General features: G+C 30.8%; 2 protein-coding genes across 2 annotated transcripts; one reads left to right on the forward strand and one right to left on the reverse strand.

The window, feature by feature from the left end:
* The first annotated feature begins 1,012 nt into the window (after positions 1-1,012).
* Positions 1,013-4,201, forward strand: LOC143202339 (uncharacterized). Its single transcript, XM_076413804.1, has 5 exons — positions 1,013-1,144; positions 1,209-1,321; positions 1,860-1,944; positions 2,264-2,348; positions 3,837-4,201. Exons 1-5 carry the CDS (start codon positions 1,104-1,106, stop codon positions 4,113-4,115), a joined length of 603 nt encoding a protein of 200 aa, XP_076269919.1. The 5' UTR covers positions 1,013-1,103; the 3' UTR covers positions 4,116-4,201.
* Su(dx) (Suppressor of deltex) lies at positions 4,195-20,572 on the reverse strand. The gene is made up of 13 exons (XM_076413771.1): positions 20,363-20,572; positions 20,075-20,170; positions 19,742-20,003; positions 18,745-18,950; positions 17,201-17,407; positions 16,520-16,664; positions 16,101-16,282; positions 15,884-16,041; positions 8,290-8,402; positions 8,092-8,226; positions 6,467-6,989; positions 6,087-6,398; positions 4,195-5,490 (listed from the first exon to the last, which is right to left on the reverse strand). Exons 2-13 carry the CDS (start codon positions 20,133-20,135, stop codon positions 5,221-5,223), a joined length of 2,574 nt encoding a protein of 857 aa, XP_076269886.1. The 5' UTR covers positions 20,136-20,170; positions 20,363-20,572; the 3' UTR covers positions 4,195-5,220.
* Between the last annotated feature and the right edge of the window lie 50 nt (positions 20,573-20,622).

Consider the following 20,622-nt stretch of genomic DNA (forward strand, 5'->3'; position numbering starts at 1 on the left):
TATAAGCCACAATCTCGTTCTGGATACCTACACCATTTTAAAGGAAGAATATTTTATGTTAACGATAATGGTTAAAGGACGATGAAATATGAAATGTTAAAAGAATATGGCCATTATTATATTACAGTCTATTCTATAAAACAATATATACATCATCAAAATTTATGACTTCATCACGTCGCCATGTTGCCGCATTAACTTAGAATGTTGGTTTATAACGCTTGCCAGTTTGTAACCTCTATTATCACTAATGTTTTGAAAAATTTTGTAGACATTTGACATCAGTGTTACACATCACACTTTCCTGAGTTATTTTCTAACAATTTCCGACGCATCAAATGAGAAAGAAAAATCCGCTCAGAGTTTGTAATGAATTTTACATTTTTACAAACTGCATTTGGCAATATATTCGACGTCATTTATGAGATGGATTGTTTGGCTCTGACTTAATGCATAAAGATTTGAGTTTCACTTCTTGCTTGTATTGAATGAATTGTGAGAGGGATTTTTATGTTGTTTTTGCATGTTAAACAGATTCGATGACGAAGCAATAAAGGTACTTTTTAGTGCCATGCAAGATTATATTGATATTATTGAATAATTTTAGAGAGAAATGGAGAATTGTATTTTTATATATTGAAATTTTATATATCTCTTTTTCCTTTTAGAATTAAATATGTTAACGTAATTACTTTATAAAGGATTAAATAACTTAAATTTAAGGGAGATTTTGAGTTAATTTATGAATTCCGGAATATATATTTTACTTTTCAAATATACGAATAATTTACATGAACTATAACTCCGGTATGTTATTGCAATGTTGAACTGGAAACTGTCAACCCTGAAAATTAAAATTCTTGCGTATGCCACCCTAGATGTATTTATGGTGGCCTAAATAGTTGTAGCGGTCGTTACAGTCACTTTTCAATTCAAGTATTATAATTTGGGTAGCAAACCAACATTGAGTGATTATTTAGTTGCCTAAATTAATTTTATATACTCATATATACAAATACAATACTATACAGATATAAAGCGTATACCATTGTAATTCACATCAGTTTGTTATTGTTTGTGTATCGTTCAACTGGGTAATTACTATGGGCTTATTTGATTGGTGGTTTTTTAAACCTAGAGATCCGTAAGTAACTAAACATTATTTACCTAAATATAAACTTCTATTATTTATTTAATTTTGTATCTAGATATTTTGATGATATAGATAATATTCTACAGGATTTTGAAAATGATTCATTTTATTGGGGTTTTAACTCCTGGAACAATATAGATAGACCTTTTAGATTATTCCCTAATTATGGTAAGTAAAGATCTACTTCAATTATAAAATATTTATTTGATGTAAATTTATTTATTTGAGATGTTAATTACACTATTATTATTACAGAAATATGCATGATAGTTTTTTTTTATTGTTTATATCTTATCTACATTGGCGACATCTCATTTTAAATAGAAAATTAATATTTTTAATTGATTTTATTAAAAATAAACTAACATATTTTTTTAATCAATTAAATACATTATAAACTTTTCTGATAACAAAACTAATGTTTCTTACATCATATGTTAACATATTTAATAGCCCTGGGTGTTAACGAAAATCAAACAACTATGAAAATAAAATATTGAAGAAGTAATATTCAAAACTGTTCACTTACATTCTCGAAAAATATTGCAAGAATAAAACAACTAAAGTTACACCCATTTATCGGTTTAACTAATTTTATATACTAGATTATAAATTTTCATTTATCTTTCTAAAAAGTTATGTTATTATTATATGTTCTAGATACATTATTTCAATTTATTTTTACATTGACATTTTTTATTTGTAGTGGTATCACCAAGCAGTTATTTTCCCAATATATTCAGATTCAGAGATGAGTTCCCATCAATATTTAATGATGAGTTTGAGAAGAAGTAAGTTTTTCCATTTTAATACATCATTACAAACTCAATATTTTCAATATTATCAGTTGTGATATTCTAGTTTCTGAAAGAACTTTATTTAATGGTAAAGGCATAATTAAAGAATGAATATAAATAGTATGCATTTAAGAAAGAAACTTACCTATCAATTCGTTATCTTTTCATGCTGCAAATATCTATTATTGGGTAAAATAATCTTTTTATGCTTGTTTTTCTATAAAAATATTGTCTTTTATTTTTTCAATAATAGCTCCATCTTTCGTTAAAATAAAATGAAAAATGCATTTTAATATAATTAATTATGTTACAGGATACAAAGTCATTTTGAAAAACGAATGGGTGATATTAAAGGTTACCGTTCTGTTGAAATAAAATCGATGCTGGGACCAGATGGGGTAAGTTATTAACATATTTTTTATAACATAAATTTTATACAACTATTAATGATTAAATGTAAAAATAACGGTATCGTTAAACATGATTTCTTTCCGCCGCGCCAAACTGTCATTAACTCTTGCCTTTTCCATCACAATAATCCTCTTTATCCTCTTTACACAGCATTATTTTCTGTGTAAATTCTAAATTGCATTCGATGCCACGATTATTAAAAATCCTTCGCATATGTCCGAACAGGCTTGGCATTAAGGAATTTGGAGCCCTAATATATTGCACCATCTTTTTGTTAACATGGGGATACCGTGTCGAAAGAACCGATAATGGGGATGTGATGGAGCACTATCACCATAAGTTTCTAATTGTGTTTGATGAACTTCCTCATATCAAAAATGGAATATTGAGCATTTTTTACAATGTTCTCATTTTCACCAAAGGATTTTTTTATTAATTACATCTTACGTTAGATATGCATATTATAATATTAAATAAAAATTAATTTATTATTACTGTTCTGTTGTACTTGCATTAATATGCAAGCAAGTCGAGTATGTATAAAGTATATATTTCCCAAATTAAAATAAAACGAAACTACTAAACCTAAAGTTAAGAGTACACTTATACACTATACAAGTGGATTAATTTATGGTACCCAATGACTCACCCATTTTGGGACGCGAGAGCCCTATGCGGGTTTTCTACTGCCAGCAGTGAAAAGATTTGCATTTTTGGAAGAATGCTAATTGTCGTGGATTTCCAGGTGTGAAAGCCGTGACAATGTAGCGGATTGTTTGAAGAGAGACGTAAGAACAGGGAAATACAAAAATGTACCATATTTTAGAAAAATCGACAAAACAGAACAGGTCATAAACCGTTGTTGAAACCAATAGATCTCTAAACAAAATATATGCAAGTACCTGTTAAAGCATGAAGGAAAGACTTCACTGTTAAAAAAGTTAACCGATTTTATGAAAAAACGTTATTTCATTGCAATTATAAGATTGTAATATTTGAAAAATCCCTATAATTGTCAAGATTTGGAACTACTGAATGACAACGAAATTTTTGAATTACCTATTAAGAATATAATCACACGATTATATTACGAACAACCACATTCTCTTCCACATATTACTACTTCTAGTAATATCATTAACGCCACAATTACCGACCTTGAAAACGAAGATAAATGATTGCCCTTTTCAACAGTTTACCTACGCTGATGCCAACCAGTGTTGATTTTTAGAGCATAACACTTTCAGCCACTAGGCATACGCAACTAGCTTCTTCAACTCATATGTCTGACAGTTCCTTCAATAATATTTGTTTTTAATAATACTCGAGATATCACCACAGCGTAAGTTACGACATTACATTCCCTACTTCCCCAATATCCAGATTTTAAGCAGTTACATTATTTAAAAAATTATGTTATTAAAAATTATCTTTTTTCAAATAATAATTTTACTTACTACTATTCAACATTGTAGATCATGGAAAAAATTGAGAAAATTCGAAACAAGGATGGGTCCAAACGGGTTAAAATCATAAAGAGAAAAGGAAACAAAGATTACATAATTGAAAAATTTATAGATAAAAATGGCAAAGAAGAAGTTAAGGAGTCAATTACAGATAATGATCAAAAACCCAGCATCAATAAATCGAATAAAAATCTTACAAAGCCGGTTCCTGCTAAAGAGCAGGAAGTATGGACAGTTCCAGAAAATATGTTCAATACATCACGTGACAATGAGGTATTAAGTTGTTAAATGGATTCATTTAAAGGAATGTTTATGATAAATAGTTCTTTTGGTTAAATTTTGCTATTGTATAAATAAAACTCATATACCATAAATATTGTTTCTTCTATTTACAACTTTATATGATATATACAGATTTTTCTTAGATTAAGATATACATTTCTACATATAATATTTAACAACAGATTAGGAAAATAAAACTTTGGTTTGGGGAGGGATACCTAGGCCTTCATACAAAACAAAGAAATAATTTTGGAATGTAAGAATAAGTCTAATAAGGCAAACTAGTAGCAAAATAAACTTCTGTATAGCCAATATAACTTAACCCTAATTTACATAATCATGGACTTTAAAATATATATTGTATTATACTTAATGTATAGGATAGATAATGTAACAGATTTGCTTGATTAATATCACAATAACATAAAATACTACTATGTAAAATATAAACTTATAAAATAGAAAATATTCTTGCTAATCTTTTAAAACTGAATTAATTATTTCACTATGTTCAATAATGTTGGTGTCGGTATTTTATTAATTTTACAGAAATTCGACTACACATGACTATAGCAAATCTCAAATTGCCTAGTAGATTGTAACGCAAATGTTTTGGTGACAAGTATAAAAGAGTAAAGATATATTCAATTTGCTACCAAAAAATAGACCAAATATACACATTTATACTAATTTTTTGTAAAACACTATATATACTATATTTACAATTCAGAGCCATTTATTTTAAAATTCTTGTTACATTGCAACATTTATTAGAAACACAATATTTATGCACCATTTTAGCACGTTATAACTGCGAGTATACAAACCGCCAAACTACACAAAATAATAAACAATGAAAATAGTGATGAAATATGGCATTAAGAAATATATTTTAAAATTCTAACTGTTACAAATTTGATTTGCTTCTGATTTTAATTTCGTTTAAATTAAAAAAGTTGGTTCTAAAATTTCACAGAACGCCAGAAATATATTTTAATAGAGCATGTGTATAAGTATCTTATTGGATTTCAGCTACAAACATAGCAAAGTTTAGAAAATAAAAGGGATAATATTTATTAAAGTTCAGGTACAAAACACGTGTTAAGAGTCATTACTCTTGACCAAAAGTGTCTGTTTCCTCGATGGCATAAGTTAATTTCTCAACTAATTGCTCATAATTTTTATATGGTGGTAAATCCAATCTATTAAAACATGTATGTGACCTAGGCAACCATGATTCTTTGCCTACCTTCTCGATACAAAACCTCTGTGGCCCGTTTGATCCCATAAGTTCAGCAAAACCACCAACTGGTACTCGGCATGTTCCAGTTACAAACTGCAACAATCTCGCTCTTTTTTCATTGTCTGATTGTTTAACAAACTGAAAAGTAAATCATGTGTCACAAATTAACAGAAATATAAAACAACAGAAAATTATTTAAAATTATTAAAAAAAGATCAAATATTGCACATACATTCAGATTAAAATTGTTGAAACAATTTGGAGTTGACCTCGAATTTTTGTAATGTGAAACATGTGAAATTTCGAGCCAAGTATTATGCATTATGTACTGAATTTCTTGTTTAAAACAGAAAAAGAGAAATGAACTAAAAGCAATCAAATATTCGGAAAACGATGCAATGTTCTTACACAAGAATCTTATAGAACTTGAGGAACTGAAAGCTTAAACTTAATAAAACATTCACAGAAGATATCTTCTTTTGACAAAACGGAACGATAAAATAAAAAAGATATGGAAACGAAAAATATTTTATAAAATTCATGAAAACCTTGTAAAAAATTAAACTCAAAGTCCTACCTTCTGCATTGGATGGATTGATTATTAAAGGAACTGATTAACAGATCTCTTCAAAAATATGTGACATATACTTTAAATGAACACTTTTAGACATTATAAATTACATTTATTGCTCCAACAAAACAAATAGTAAAGTGAATAAAGTTATGGGACTGACCTGCCAAAACCAAACAACCGGCTTACTGTTTCTTGTATAGTGTCTATAAATTGTATGTTTTTGCCAATCTTCGACATCAATTTCTTGCATACCACACAATAATAGCTCCAATTCCCTTTCATCAAAATATTTCAACCATTCTATTGGAACAACTTCATTAAAACCATCCAAAAATGCTTGGGTTTGCTGTTCTATTCCCCTAGTCATTCGCCAATTAGTCATCAAACTGAGATATTCCTCCTTGTTCTCCTCAGTTACCTTTTCACTATCACCATTTTTCTTCAGTTCATGGTGGACTACCTGTCCTAATACCTGAAACCACAAATATTTAGCATGTTTGAAAATTACTTTCACACCTATTTTTAATTTTTTCAATCTACCTCAAAGTCGACGCTAAAATACAACTCCAACCCACAATCATCAATATCATTTTCTTTAGTCCAGACTAAAGAGTTATAGAACTCAGGATCAATGCTCTCGATATCTTTCATCACCAACTTCTTCCCTAGCATTCTTTTATAAAAAGGCATGGTGAACCCTGAATATATAAATCGTCCATGATAGAGCGCCATCGCAATAAACCTTCCTATGAACTTGAAATAGGTCAGATGTTCTGGGTTCACATATGAGGCTGGATTAATTTGCAAACTGTAATTGTTCTTGTTGGCATATTCAAATAAACAGTACATTGGATTTAGTGCTTCATGTGAAACAAGGAAAAACCACTCCCTGCTAACACCACCATAATCAAGACCTTCTTCTCCCTTAAAAATGATGTAAAGTCGCCTGCGTAACTCGTAGGCTGGTAATCTCATTATTGTATGAAAAGAGTCTTCAAACAATGTCTGCCTGGACACTTGTATTTTGATATGACTTGGTAATGCATTACTTTGACACAAAAACCTAAAAGAACAGAAAATTCGAAGCATATTTTCTATCGTCGTTTTCTTATATTATGAGAAAACATCGGTCTATAAATTAATTTTAGAGGATTTACAACACATGATGTTAGTACACACTAACATGTTAATACACATTAAATCACATTGGGTACATTTGTAACCAACTTCATGTTCAGGCCTCACTGATAGGCTTCACTGTTCACTCGAAGGTCGATAGGTGAAAAAAAAAAGAAGTTTTTCAGTGAACTGAAAATGTCTGCAGTTTTACTTTTTTTGACCAGAATTTGAAAGAGCGGCGGCTGAAGGTCACCGAATGAATGCTGTGTGAAGCTTATGGCAACTATGCTTCATCGATTTCAATGTGATTCTGGTTGCGACGTTTTAAAAGTTATGATTTTGACATCAAAGACAAAGAGCGTTCCGGACAGCCAAAAAAAAATTGAAGACGAAGATTTAAAAGCTTTATTCGATGATGATCTGTGTAAAACGTAAGAATATGCAAAATTGTTGAGGTCAACACAAGGACCATTTGTGAACATGGAAATGATCCAAAAGTTTGTATATTTGTGCCGTATGAATTGAAACCAAGCGACTTAAAAGGCGTTTGGTTATGCGTGATAAGCTGCTTCAGTGGTCAAATCAGAAAGTTTTTTTACATCGTATTGTTACTGGTGATGAAAAATTCAATATACGGAATACAAGCAATGAAAATATACTTGGCAACATTAAAATCAGAAGAGCTACCCCACCCGCAATATTCTCCAGACCTCCTCTTCTGATTACTAGTTGTTCCGGCATGACTCGTAACCTTTCTGAGCAGCGCTTGATTTCTTGTAAAGATATGAAAAAATGGGTTGATTCGTGGATACCCTTAATAATCTTTCCTCCGAAATGGCATCCGTAACTTGAATGAAATATGGTATAAAGTAGCGGCTATCGATGGACAATGCTTTAAATAAAATACACATACATAATTGGGCCGATTTTTCACAATAAAGCTTCAAATTAAAAAAATCCTTTTTTAAAAACTAATTTATAGGCCTAATACATTTTAATTAGAATAAAAGAAACATTATTTTTTTATTATTTTCTGATAGATTTACCTGAACTGACTAATCTTCCATTTGAAAGATCGTTCATATGCTCGGGGAACTCCATAAGTTCCTTTAGGTCCCTTAGGAGCACCTGGTCGTGGGTCGTCAAATGTTGTAGTTTTCGTATTATGATCGACAAAGTACCTAAAATATATACAAAAATAATATTTAAAATGTGTGAATTTCATCAATTTCGTATTGATGTACCGTTTATTGTCCTCTGTATAACGAATTTCCCACCCAGCTGGTAATGGTATTTCGTCAATATCGCCGATTTCTTGGCCTTGCGTTCTAGGATCTTCCCATTGTGTTGTTCGATTCTAAAAATTATTACATATTTAAAGATTTTATTAAAGTAATCGATAGCTTCGTAGATCCATTTGATTTCGCAGTCATCATGCAGTTCGTCGGTGGCTCAGCAGAAATAAGCATTTCTTAATCAATCAAAGAACTTTCATTAGCACGCCCTAAATCTAAATAGGCTTTATTGATAAATAAAAATCTTTGATCTTAAGCCGAATTAATCAGTACTGTTCTTTGATTTTGAGTATGATGAGCAGTTTTTACCTAACGTGATATTTTCAATTAATTTTCATCGAGATGGATGCAGGCGTATTTCGGTGATTCTACTTGAGGAATTAACTATTCTGAAATGACATAATTAGGTTTTTGTCATTCCGCTCATTTTTGTCTATTAAACTGTATTTTCGTACATTTTTACTTTTTTATTGACTAAAATGATGCCCATCATTCAGAAAAAAGAAAACAAAACATCATCAACATGTGAACCGATTCTAAAAAATTGTTCTTGAAAAAAGCTTAAGCCTTGCATACTCTCTCATGATTTCGGATGATTTAGTCGTCTGGTCCTCAGTATCCAAAATGCTGCGATATCGAGCGGTGAAAGTGTAATAGAGATTGAATTTAACATAGCTGAGGGGATAGTTAGATATCATGAGCAATGTGATAATGGCTTTTATTGATTGATAAATAATACTTTCTATAAACACTTTGAGATTAACTTTTTGGTTGTCTAGATCTAGTTGGCTACAGTGAACGTTAGTATATTTTTCTTGAAAAAATATATAATTACCTAGTACAACGATACAATTTTATGCAAATGCAAGTTTAGTAAACTACTACTAAAAAAGAAAACGATTCCTAAGTTTCATTTTCAGCGTTCTAAGGTAGTATACGGTTTTTCAATAAAGCGAGTCGTTAAAATATGAATGAAACAAGTTATGTGTGGGATATTAACAAAATAATTTTTTCATATGCTCGACGCGGTTTCTCATTATAGTAGGGATCCGAATGAGCTAATTTTCTCTGGATAATCCGAGAACTTCAGAAACCTTTACGAAAAAAATATCTAGCTATCTAGATGGCCCATCCCAAAATTTTCAAAATAAATCAGTAGTGGCTATTTCTAGAATATCCCAACCGGTATTCGATAAACTGCAGTAGTTTGCGCCTGATCATGGGACATTGCCATTTACAATCAATCAAGAGGTCGAATCCAATATGCTACAACAGCCATTTTGGATTTGAAATAGGCACTGGTAGGAGCTCTGTTTTGTAAGGTTAACAATTGTTTATAGTTCATTTGTACTTGTACTGTTCATATTTTGATTATAAATAGTAGGCAGTAATGGATAAATCATCGATTTGTGAATATTGTTAAAAAAAAGCTATTATAACACTTTTAATCTGAACAGACATATGAGGACATTCCATCCAGGTACGTATCCATTCAATTGTTATTTTAACTCTGCAAATTGGATTCAATACTATACCGAATTCTTTATATTTTAGGCATAGTTGACTCTCTGAAAGTAATAGTACATACAAATATGACTCGATGTCCTTTATGTGAATATATCTCATCAAAATCTCATTGATCATGTGGACAACCCAGTTCTGTTCAAACCACCGCGGAGTGCAGACGTACCTTTCAGAACGCTCTGTTGTAAAAAAAACATCTGTGTTACTACTGTTGGTGTCATAAAAGTGCCGGCCATAAAAAGTGTAAACCTACTCTCAACCATTGTAGGGTGAGAACGTGATTTAATACGTAAAATTTAAAATTTATTTTTTATAAGCAAGACTCTACCTTCTGGGAATTTTCTTTGTTATTTTCGGAACGGTACATTGAGCGAGCAAAATAGGACGCGCGTAAAAAAAATGGAAATAAAACATTTAATTATTATACATTATACAATAAAAACAATCGAATCTGAAACAATGAAGATTCAAATGTTTCACCCTGAACATTTCAAAATTTTAATAAAAGAGTTGGACAATAGAAACACGCAATATCATACTTTTCAACCAAAATTCTAAAAAACTTTTAAATTCGTCATAAAAGGACTATATCACGCAACGAATACAAACACAATTAAAACAGCCCTAGCTGAACAAGGCCACGAAGTTGTAAATATACATAATATAAAACGTCGTGCAACAAAGGAGCCACTGTCAATGTTTTATATTGATTTAAAGCCAATCATCCCACAATGCGCCAGATGCCAAGCATACGGGCATACCAAAACATACTGTCGCAAGTTGTATAGATGCGTGAAATGCACAGGAGAGTATGCGACCAATAATTGCACACGCAAAACATATGATGACAAAGTAAAATGCGTCAACTGTGACGGTGACCATCCTGCAAATTATAGGAGATGCCTAGTCATAAAGCGTTGCAACAAAAACTGTTTCCACCGAAAGAAAAAAGAAACTTACAGCCACTAAAACAGTCCATACCATATAACTCGCTTAAAGCACCAATACAACATCCTCACATTTCATACCCACACGCAGTAACCAACAGTCAGACCCAACCTAATACGCAGACAACGCCAATCACCACTGAACCTATAAGTACTATTAGTAAATTAGAGGAAATGATGGGAAAACTTATGGAACAAATGAGTACAATGATGAATTTATTCACCGTCGTTGTTACCAAGATAGCCTAATAACTGATAGCCAGTACAGCAAATATAAAATAGCCGTCTGGAATGCTAATGAACTCCAGCAACATGCCAGGGAGCTTAAAATGTTTTTATATGAACAAAATATTGATATCATGATGGTATTCGAAACACATTTCACGGATAGAAATTAGTTACGGATTCCGAAATACAAGCTGTATCACACAAAACACCCAGATGATAAAGCACATGGATGAACATCTATAATTATCCGTGAAAACAAGACACTGTGAAAGAGAGAAATTCCGCGAGGAATATTTACAAGCCACCAGTGTAACTATTGAAGTGCATGGGTCATTAACAATTAGTGCTAAATATTGTCCACCTAAACACAACAACAAGGCAGAACAATACCACGGTTTCTTTAACACGCTGCGTAATAGATTCATCGCCGGAGGAGACCTACAATGCAAAACATGTTATGTGGGGTTCTAGACTAATAACACCAAAAGGCAGAGAATTGGTCAAAGCAATGAAGGCACATCATTTACAGCATATTTCTACTGGTGAGCCAACATACTGGCCGACAAACAAAAATAACATTCCCTATACCAGACTTTTGTGTTACAAAAAATATTGATACCAAAACACGCAAAGCTGAATTATGCTTCGATCTATCACTTCGATCACTCACCAGTTATTATAACGGTGAATTCAAATATTCTCAACAAAACAAACCTTTTTGCATAACACTAAAACCAACTGGACATTATTTAGAGAAAAATTAGACAGTTTGTTATCACTAAATTTACTTCTCAAAACAGAAAGAGATACAGAGATAGCAGCAAAAAATATAATAAAAACTATACAAGGAGCCGCATGATACGCAACACCTAATAGAGCGACATATCAAAAGTTTAATTATACTTATATTTCATCTACAATTAAACAAAAAATTGCTGAAAAGTGAAAAATACGAATAACCTGGCAAGAAATCAGAACAGAAGAAAACAAGAAAAAATTCAACAAAGCCACAAAAGAGCTAAAAGAGCTAATAAATAAGGAACAAAATCAAGGAATCAAAACTATTTAGAAAACTTAACGCCAACTGATGCTACGGAATATTCCCTGTGAAAAGTAACAAAAAAATATTTAAAAACTCAAGAACATAATCCACCCATTAAAATTGACAATACCTAGGCTAGGAATGATAAAAATAAAGCGGAAGTTTTCTCTAAACACTTAAAACCCGCATTTAATCCGTACCCATCTGAAATACCCGCAACAGTAGAAAATAACATAATTGACTTTCTTAACATTCCGTTTCAAATAGATCTGCCACATAAGAAATTTACTGTTAAGGAAGTAAAACAAACAATACTTAAAGAAATCAATGATAAAAAAGCTCCTGGTTTTGACCTAATTACTGGAAGAATCTTGAAAGAGCTCTCAGGAAAGTACATCAAATGAATAACATTCATATTTAATGCCATGCTAAGACTTAATTATATTCCTAGCACTTGGAAAGTGGCTCAAATCATTATGATTCTTAAACTTTTCGAAAAACTATACATTAAGAGATTAAACTTAATCGCAGAGGAGAGAAATATTATTCCAGACCATCAATTTGGCTTCCATAATAAACACGGAACAGAACAAATACATGGAGTATTCAACCAAATTAACAAAAACTTAAACGATAAAAAATATTGCTCCGCTACATTTCTCGATATTTCTCAGGCCTTCGACAAGGTGTAGCACACTGGACTGCACGTTAAATTGAAAAAGGTTTTGCCCCATACGCACTTTCAATTGCCGAAATCGTACCTCTCGGACAAACATTTTAGCATTAACATAAACAGCCCATATATTCGGGTGTTCCCCAGGCCAGTGTTCTCGACCCATTGTTATATCTTATGTATACAGCTGACCTACCGACCTCACGAAACACTAGTGTTTTAACATATGCTGACGATACAGCGGTTTTATCATCACACGAGGATCCAATATCAGCCACAAAAAACCTTCAACTTCATCTTAACAAAGTCGAATTGTGGTTGAAAACGTGGCGTATCAAAGCAAATGAGACAAAATCTACCCATATGACATTCACCCTTTGTACAAGAACATGTCCCTTAGTAAAATTGAATAATCATGAACTTCCACAAGCAGACAGCGTTAAATATCTGGGAATACATTTTGACCGACGTCTGACTTGGAAAAAACATATAGTAACAAATCCACATCCACATAGAACCCATAACGAGTGTGATTCGAAATGCTAGTGCGAAGTTCCAATTGAATGAAACACAAGCTAATTTAAGTAGTGGAAATTTGAAAATACTATATTTATTGACTCAAAAGTTTTATATAATATTCAGCAAGCAAACCAACAGAACTCCACAGGTACAAAACATAAAAGTAACGCTACAATTATTGAAGCATGGTTAAATGAGGTCAAAAATACTGTTTCTGAGTACCCACTGTACTTTAAATAAAGAAGATTGTATGTTAATGATGAATGAAGATATGATAAATGAAGGACGATATGGAATATTAAAGAATATAGCCATGAATATATATGTGTATATAAGATAAATGTATACATGCATATTTATATATTGATAAATAAATTATATTTGTTACCTTACACAATGTTTATTCGAGTGATATTTTAGGTTAATTTGTGAATTCCAGAATATATATTATACTCTGTAAGTATAAGTATACGAAAAATCTATAAGAACTATAACTTTGGTTTGTTATTGTAGTGTTTATATATTGATAAATAATTACATATTGTTTTTTTTAAATTATTTTAAAATGAAATATATTTATAAAAGGTTCTCCATATTACATTTTTTAGGAGATGAATATACAAAGACATTTTAACTTAGTGCCTCAAGAGAAGTATTAGGTTAACTTGTGAATTCAAGATAATTCTATTTATAATATATTATTGAAATATATGTATAATTTTCAACAACTGGCAACGTTGCAAACTAAATTCCTTATGCACATGGGGAGATTCTCCAGATTTAGACTCTTAGGTCTGTAGGCCTCGCCATTAATGAGACGAAAACCAACAACCAACTAACGAAAAATACAAATCAGCTACAGACATAGGCTACGGACGAATGCAAGACAGATCAGACAGACGTTAACCTATACAAACGTACAAAATCGGTTGTAACAGTATATGAATATAACGCCGTTAACCTAAAATCCGCATCCAACAGTAACCTTTTGTGGATGCATTGCCATATAGTAAACCTCCTTTGAGTTGACGGGGGTTCCATAAAGTGCCAAGTGCTTGTTCACAGAGTCTACCATCCATTTTTTGCCAAAATGTACGGTACCAACATTGTATTAATTTGATAATACAATTTTAATATTTGAGTGCTGCTCAACTGCGAAATTTATCATGGTAATTTGGTATCAGTAACGTTATATTCCATATATATGGCAAACACGATCTTTCGAATAACACATAGCTTGTTACTACGCATTAACATCGAACCGCTCTTATTCAAAAAACCCTATAAGCGATACATAATCTCTAATATATGTATATAAAATAGAATAGATTAGAAAAGGCTACATCAGAACGACTCTACCAATTTCATTCATCTTATTTTAAAACTTTTCTAATACTAGGTTTAGGGAAAAAAAATTAAAAACATTGCACGGAAAATTGGTGCATTTAAGAAAACTTAACAAATATTTAAACTTCGCGCGTTTGACAGTGCCAATTTGACAAGTGATGGGCATATCTGGGTTAAAAAAAATTAATTTCTTAGTTCCATTCGATCTGGACATTTATCTAGTTTTGAGTAAACAAAGTAAACACCTGATATACATGGTTATAAAGATACATTAAGGGAGTTAATTTTTCATTTGAACTTGGTTTCTCAAAATATCACCTATTAGAAGTACCAACTTATTGCGCTTAATCCTCATCGAGGTAGATTCAATTATAATGTGGCAATTTATTACAGTTCACAACAAATCGTTTATGTTGGACCAATAAACATAATGTATTCACATTACAAGGCATTTAAGCCATCAGAGTCGCTACATTCATTGGTTTCGGAAAATTCCTTTTTTTTATTAATTCTGTTAAAACTGGTCTTCTAGCACAGGCAGTAATTTAGTCTAAACATTTACTACTATTAGAATTGCAAAATTAAAACATCTATGTTTGACCTATGTTTCCAAAGACCTTTTCTGTGCTATTTTGCATTCATCCATATGCGATTAATTTGCTTTGCTGCAACACATCGGTTATAGCAGAATTCTTCGAAAGGTTGCAAGTTGGGGTTTCATTAGTTTGCATTCACCAATGGCTTGAATGCTTAATGAACTGTTCGGCCAAAAACATGGCTGCAGCATCTGATGAAACAAGTGCAATTCGATTTTGCGATACAATCATTGCCAAAATCAATGGTATTAGAAGTATTTTTCCAGTTTTTAGAAACGACTAAGAAAAAAATTCTGCCAGTTTCATCGTTCACGTGTTCTAGGCACATTTTAGTAAACATTAAAAGATTTAAAAGAAGAACAGTTTCTCACAATGCTTCGGAATCATATTGGGTATCGCGTTTGTATTGCTTCAATGCGTTGTGCATTGGGCCTTGGCATTCCGAATTTTATTAAACCTTTTTTCGTAAACATCAATCACATGTCCTTAATTAAAGTTAAGGCTATATTGTAAATTTCTTAAAACATGAACGTTACTTATTTACTGTCGAATTAAATATTCAGAAGACGTGTGTTGCGTCAGCTAGTACCAATATAAAACATGGATCACTCTCCTCCAACTATAATAATACATACTCATAGATACATACAAAAAATCGATATTTTACCTTATGATTTACATAATAAACTCGGCCCTCTGGCTGTACTCTTTTTTCCCACCCAGGTGGCAAAGGACCCAAACCATCGTCATCTTCGACCGCTGTTGAAGTACCTGCTACTGGTCCGTTGCCAAGTTGTACTTGGGGATATAAAAATCTTTGGTTACCTAAGAAAGTGAAAAATATCATATATAAAAACATAAAACAACAATTGCCACGAATGTACCTTGCTCTACGACATTTTGTCGTTGACCTTGCCATTGTTGGAAATGTTGAAGTCTTTCTAAGTTAGGCCGTTGCCATGTTGTAGTTCGTGTGTTATGATCGACGTAATAAACTCTACCCCTAGGGTCACGTCTCATCTCCCAACCGGCTGGAAGCGGTTGCGGTCTCTCCCATGAGGTCGATCTGCATTATAGAAACAAAAAAATTAAATTGTCAAAATATATCTCATCTTAAAATAATACAAATTAGTTTTTTGCGATTTTATAGAGAAATAGCTATTTTGTCGAGAATGGTACATAATCATCAAGAAGTTAAAAAAATATACAACAAACTAAAAAATCATGATTGGATCCAAATCCAGCTTAAGCAACTTAAAATATACTGTGACGCACAATTACCAATGCATTGTATTACAATTACCTTGTATTATGATCAACATAATATTTTCTTCCATATGTATCAAATCTCATCTCCCATCCTGGGGGTAGAGGTTCATCTTGTCTATATTCATCTTGTTCGCCTTGAACAGCTCCATTAGGAACCGTAACGGGTGGACCAATATTTCCTGAATTCATTAATTTAATTATTACATATATCCACAGAAGCGTAATATAAAATGGGGAATATATATGCTCACTAATATAATCTTATCATTCTTAATAATCAAAAATAACATTAAAATATCTTATCTTGTTGATTGAGATACGACAGTAAAATTGACATAATTTACAATGTACTATTTAAAATTTAAAAAAAAAATGGTGTCTAAAAAATCTACCAATAAATTAAAGATCCAAGTTTGGTTTCAATTGATTCCCATTCTGTGAAAAATAGACAATGAAAAAATATGAAGACCATCTGAATATTTTATGATGAATCGAATCTAAAAATAATATCCGATCAATAAATATTAATAGAGAACTTCAACTCGCGATAATTTACATGCAGTCACGAGTAGAGGACAATTATATGTCTTAATCCGATGAAATGTACGATAAGAAATCGGAATTAATATTGATTAAAGATGAAATTAAAAAAAAAAACATCTAAATCTTTATCTCGACCATCAGGGATTACCAAAAATTGATATTATTAAATTACCATTCGGAATATTATTGTTGCTTGATGACGCAGGCAACGGAGATAGTGCTTGGGATAAAGGCTGAAGTTGTTGCACAGGCAAAATTGGTGGAAGCGGTGCTGGCCTTTCTGGTCTAGCTGGTCTGTCCGATCGTCGATCAAGTCCCGACTCGAGTGGTGCCGGTGCCGTATTCTCTGAGCCAGAATTCCTTGGTTTTATTCTAATACCTACAAAAGAAAACATGAATTCATATTTTTATATTAGATATTGACTACATGCGCAAAAAATACCTACAGAAAGAAATTTACCATATATAGATATCTATATTGTTAATGTACATTTAAAATCTCAACGACTATCGAAATATACTAAAAGTCGTAATACTTTTGCAAATTGCATGAAACAATATTAAACAAATTAGAACAAAAACAATTTCCAACTAATACAGGCGTTAACAATTTTGGCAAATTACCTAATTTTCTATATAATTTAGAATAAATTATTGTTATGCCGATTAATGACATTCTAATAATCATAATTAGTTTAACTTCAACTTATGAAGTAAAGGACAATTAACTCATGTAAATTGAGTGTTAGTATGACAAAAGCATTTGTTCCTATAGATTTATTAACATTAACTATCAATAGTTGTAACCTCATGTTAAACAATTTGGAAATATTTAAACTTTGCATTTTTTATATTAATAATTAATATTAAATCTGACCATATCTTCAAGAGATTTTTTTATTAGAGACCGATATTTTACCATGCCAAAAACACAGTGGAAATAGAATTATTATTTATGTTCGTTTATTATTTAATTTACTGAATTAAACTTATTATTTTTATATCTTAACATGTTCTTTAACTTTTCTAAATTTGCTTTTGTTTAAAATATTTATCACACTACACATGTTTTGAGAACACACCTCTACTCAGCAATATTATTATATTGATAAAATAACTTTTTTATAACTACATTTACAACTCCAAACCAATTTGGACCTACTTCCAACCCAATTTGGATTAATTTTGTATACATTTAAATCATACCTATCCTAAAAGATTGATTGAAATGCCTCCTCTGTCTTTGTACCTGATTCCAATGAGCTTGTTCTGGGAATGTTTGAAGGTAGATATTTTTAAAAAATATATTAAAATTCTTCCTAATATCCACTACTCATGTTGATCAACAACCTCAAATACAAACACTATAAGAATCTCAGTAAAAATTAATATGTTCGAAGCAATTACTAATTTAATCAATTAAAAGTTTTTTGAAACAGTATTTTCTTAAACATATAGTAATATACATACATATGAAGATATGTGAACATAAGACAGGGAATTATTAGATAATTATATAAACAAAATATTAATCAGACTAACAAATTTTAAAAACATTCCTTTGGCAGGGGAAGTTTTGTGTAACATATATATAATTATAACACATAATAAGTAAAAAAACTGAATACTCTAACAGAATTAAAGAGTAAAGGCTACTCTACTTATACAAGTGTACTTTTTATACACTTGTTATAAAAATTATCATAATGTACTTACCATTGAGAACCGTATAGGATGGGCCGTCTGTGTTGTTCTGAGTTAACGGAGTTGAATGACTGCTGGCACGTCGATTTTCCCTTCTAGCATGACTTGTACCCGCCTCTATTTGCAAACCTTTGAAGTAACAAATCAGTTCTCCAACTCTTGCAGGCGAATCAGTTTGTTTATTGTTCATTAAATCTAGCGTTACTTCAAGACCATCACTGAAAGCAAATGTAAATAAATAGAATATAAACATAACTAATACTGTACAACTAGAAATATGTCCACATATAATACAGTAACTCGATGATAGGATGTAAAAAAACAGGAGTTGAAATATTGAAGATAATTGAAGATAATATAAAAAGATTAATAATAAATAAATCTTGCTGTATTTATACAAAATCAAATTTTTACAAATAAAATGACAAATTAGTAGACTAAACAGTAACATCTACATTAAATCAACTATGAATGCCAATTAGCATACAAACTAGAAAATTTAGCAGAAAATTATTAGCAGTGAACAAATGTGTTTAAATATATTTCAAATATTAAAATATATTCTTATTTACAAGGTATATTATTATCAGACATATTACTTTATGGTTATTACTGTAAGATTGTTAACATACACTGTATCCCATGAAGCTGGGTCAGCAAATATCAGAGAGGATACATAGAGTAGTGTTATATATGTGTATAATATAAAATATAACTAAAATATCACAGCAACCAAATTGTCCATTTTAAATCATATAAATTTTTTTGTCTTCAGACAAGCAATTTTTTTAAAATGATCCAAACAAAAATAATATTTTACCTATAAAAGGTTTTATACATGGAATTAGTATAATACACAAATTAAATTAAAGTTACAATTACAAATTAAAATACATTATAACATTTTTTAAAATGAATACCTAATTTCAAAATATGGAATTAGTATATTGAAAGTATTAATGCACCAAAAGTAAAATTAACCAAACCTGTATAAAAGTACAATACTTACTTCCCTTCAGAATGACTTAACAACTGATATAATTCTACTGTTTTTTCTCCTAAGGTAGAATCTTTACGGAAATTATTTCTATCTATTACAGCAAAGTTAATTTTTGACTGAAGAGTAACTAACAAATTAAAGCTCTCATTCCATTTTGGATGTGCTGTATTCTTCACTATTTCTGTTTTTCTAGGGGCTTGTTGATCCACTGTGACTTCAACATAAGGACTTGGTTTTAAAAATGTTGAAAGTCTAATATGAGCACATTCAACTAAAACAGAAAATATTGAAGTACGTAAAAACAGAATAAGTTTAACATATTTTTGAAATGTAAATAATTACCTCTTACTATTATTGAATGAAGTCCTGGTCCACCTGTAGCTCCTTGAAGTGCTTGATCCATTTTGTCAAACAATGAAGTCTGTAATTTTATTAGACCTGCAAAATGTTTATTTATTTAAACAATGTAGTTAATTATATTTTGTAAAATAACGTGCTGATTCATAATATTCTTTAGTCTTTCATAATGTTTCATATCTAATAAGTGTTGTTCACTTATAGTAATCTTTAGAGAAATAACAAACTATCTATTTTTAAATATATGTCTGATAATATCCAAATTTTACCTACATGAAAGATGACGTTTTATTGAATTTCTGAGTCCGTCTGTCAAATTGGAAATTTAATTAACATTCCGTTTGTTTTAACAATGAAAATTAACACCTCCCCAACACTACGTAAGGGAAAAAATCTATCTATTTTTAGTGTTTTGATTGAAAGAAAGCCAATCCAACTATGTACTTCTGTCACTAGAAGAAATTTCCAAAATAGTCATGTGTCATGATTGCCACTTGTCAATGTTTTAGTTTTGTTACAATATATATGATTTT

The sequence above is a fragment of the Rhynchophorus ferrugineus genome, unplaced genomic scaffold (genome assembly GCF_030347505.1).
Source record: "Rhynchophorus ferrugineus isolate W39M unplaced genomic scaffold, kcgeb_rfMv2 rfM9, whole genome shotgun sequence".
NCBI lineage: Eukaryota > Metazoa > Arthropoda > Insecta > Coleoptera > Curculionidae > Rhynchophorus > Rhynchophorus ferrugineus.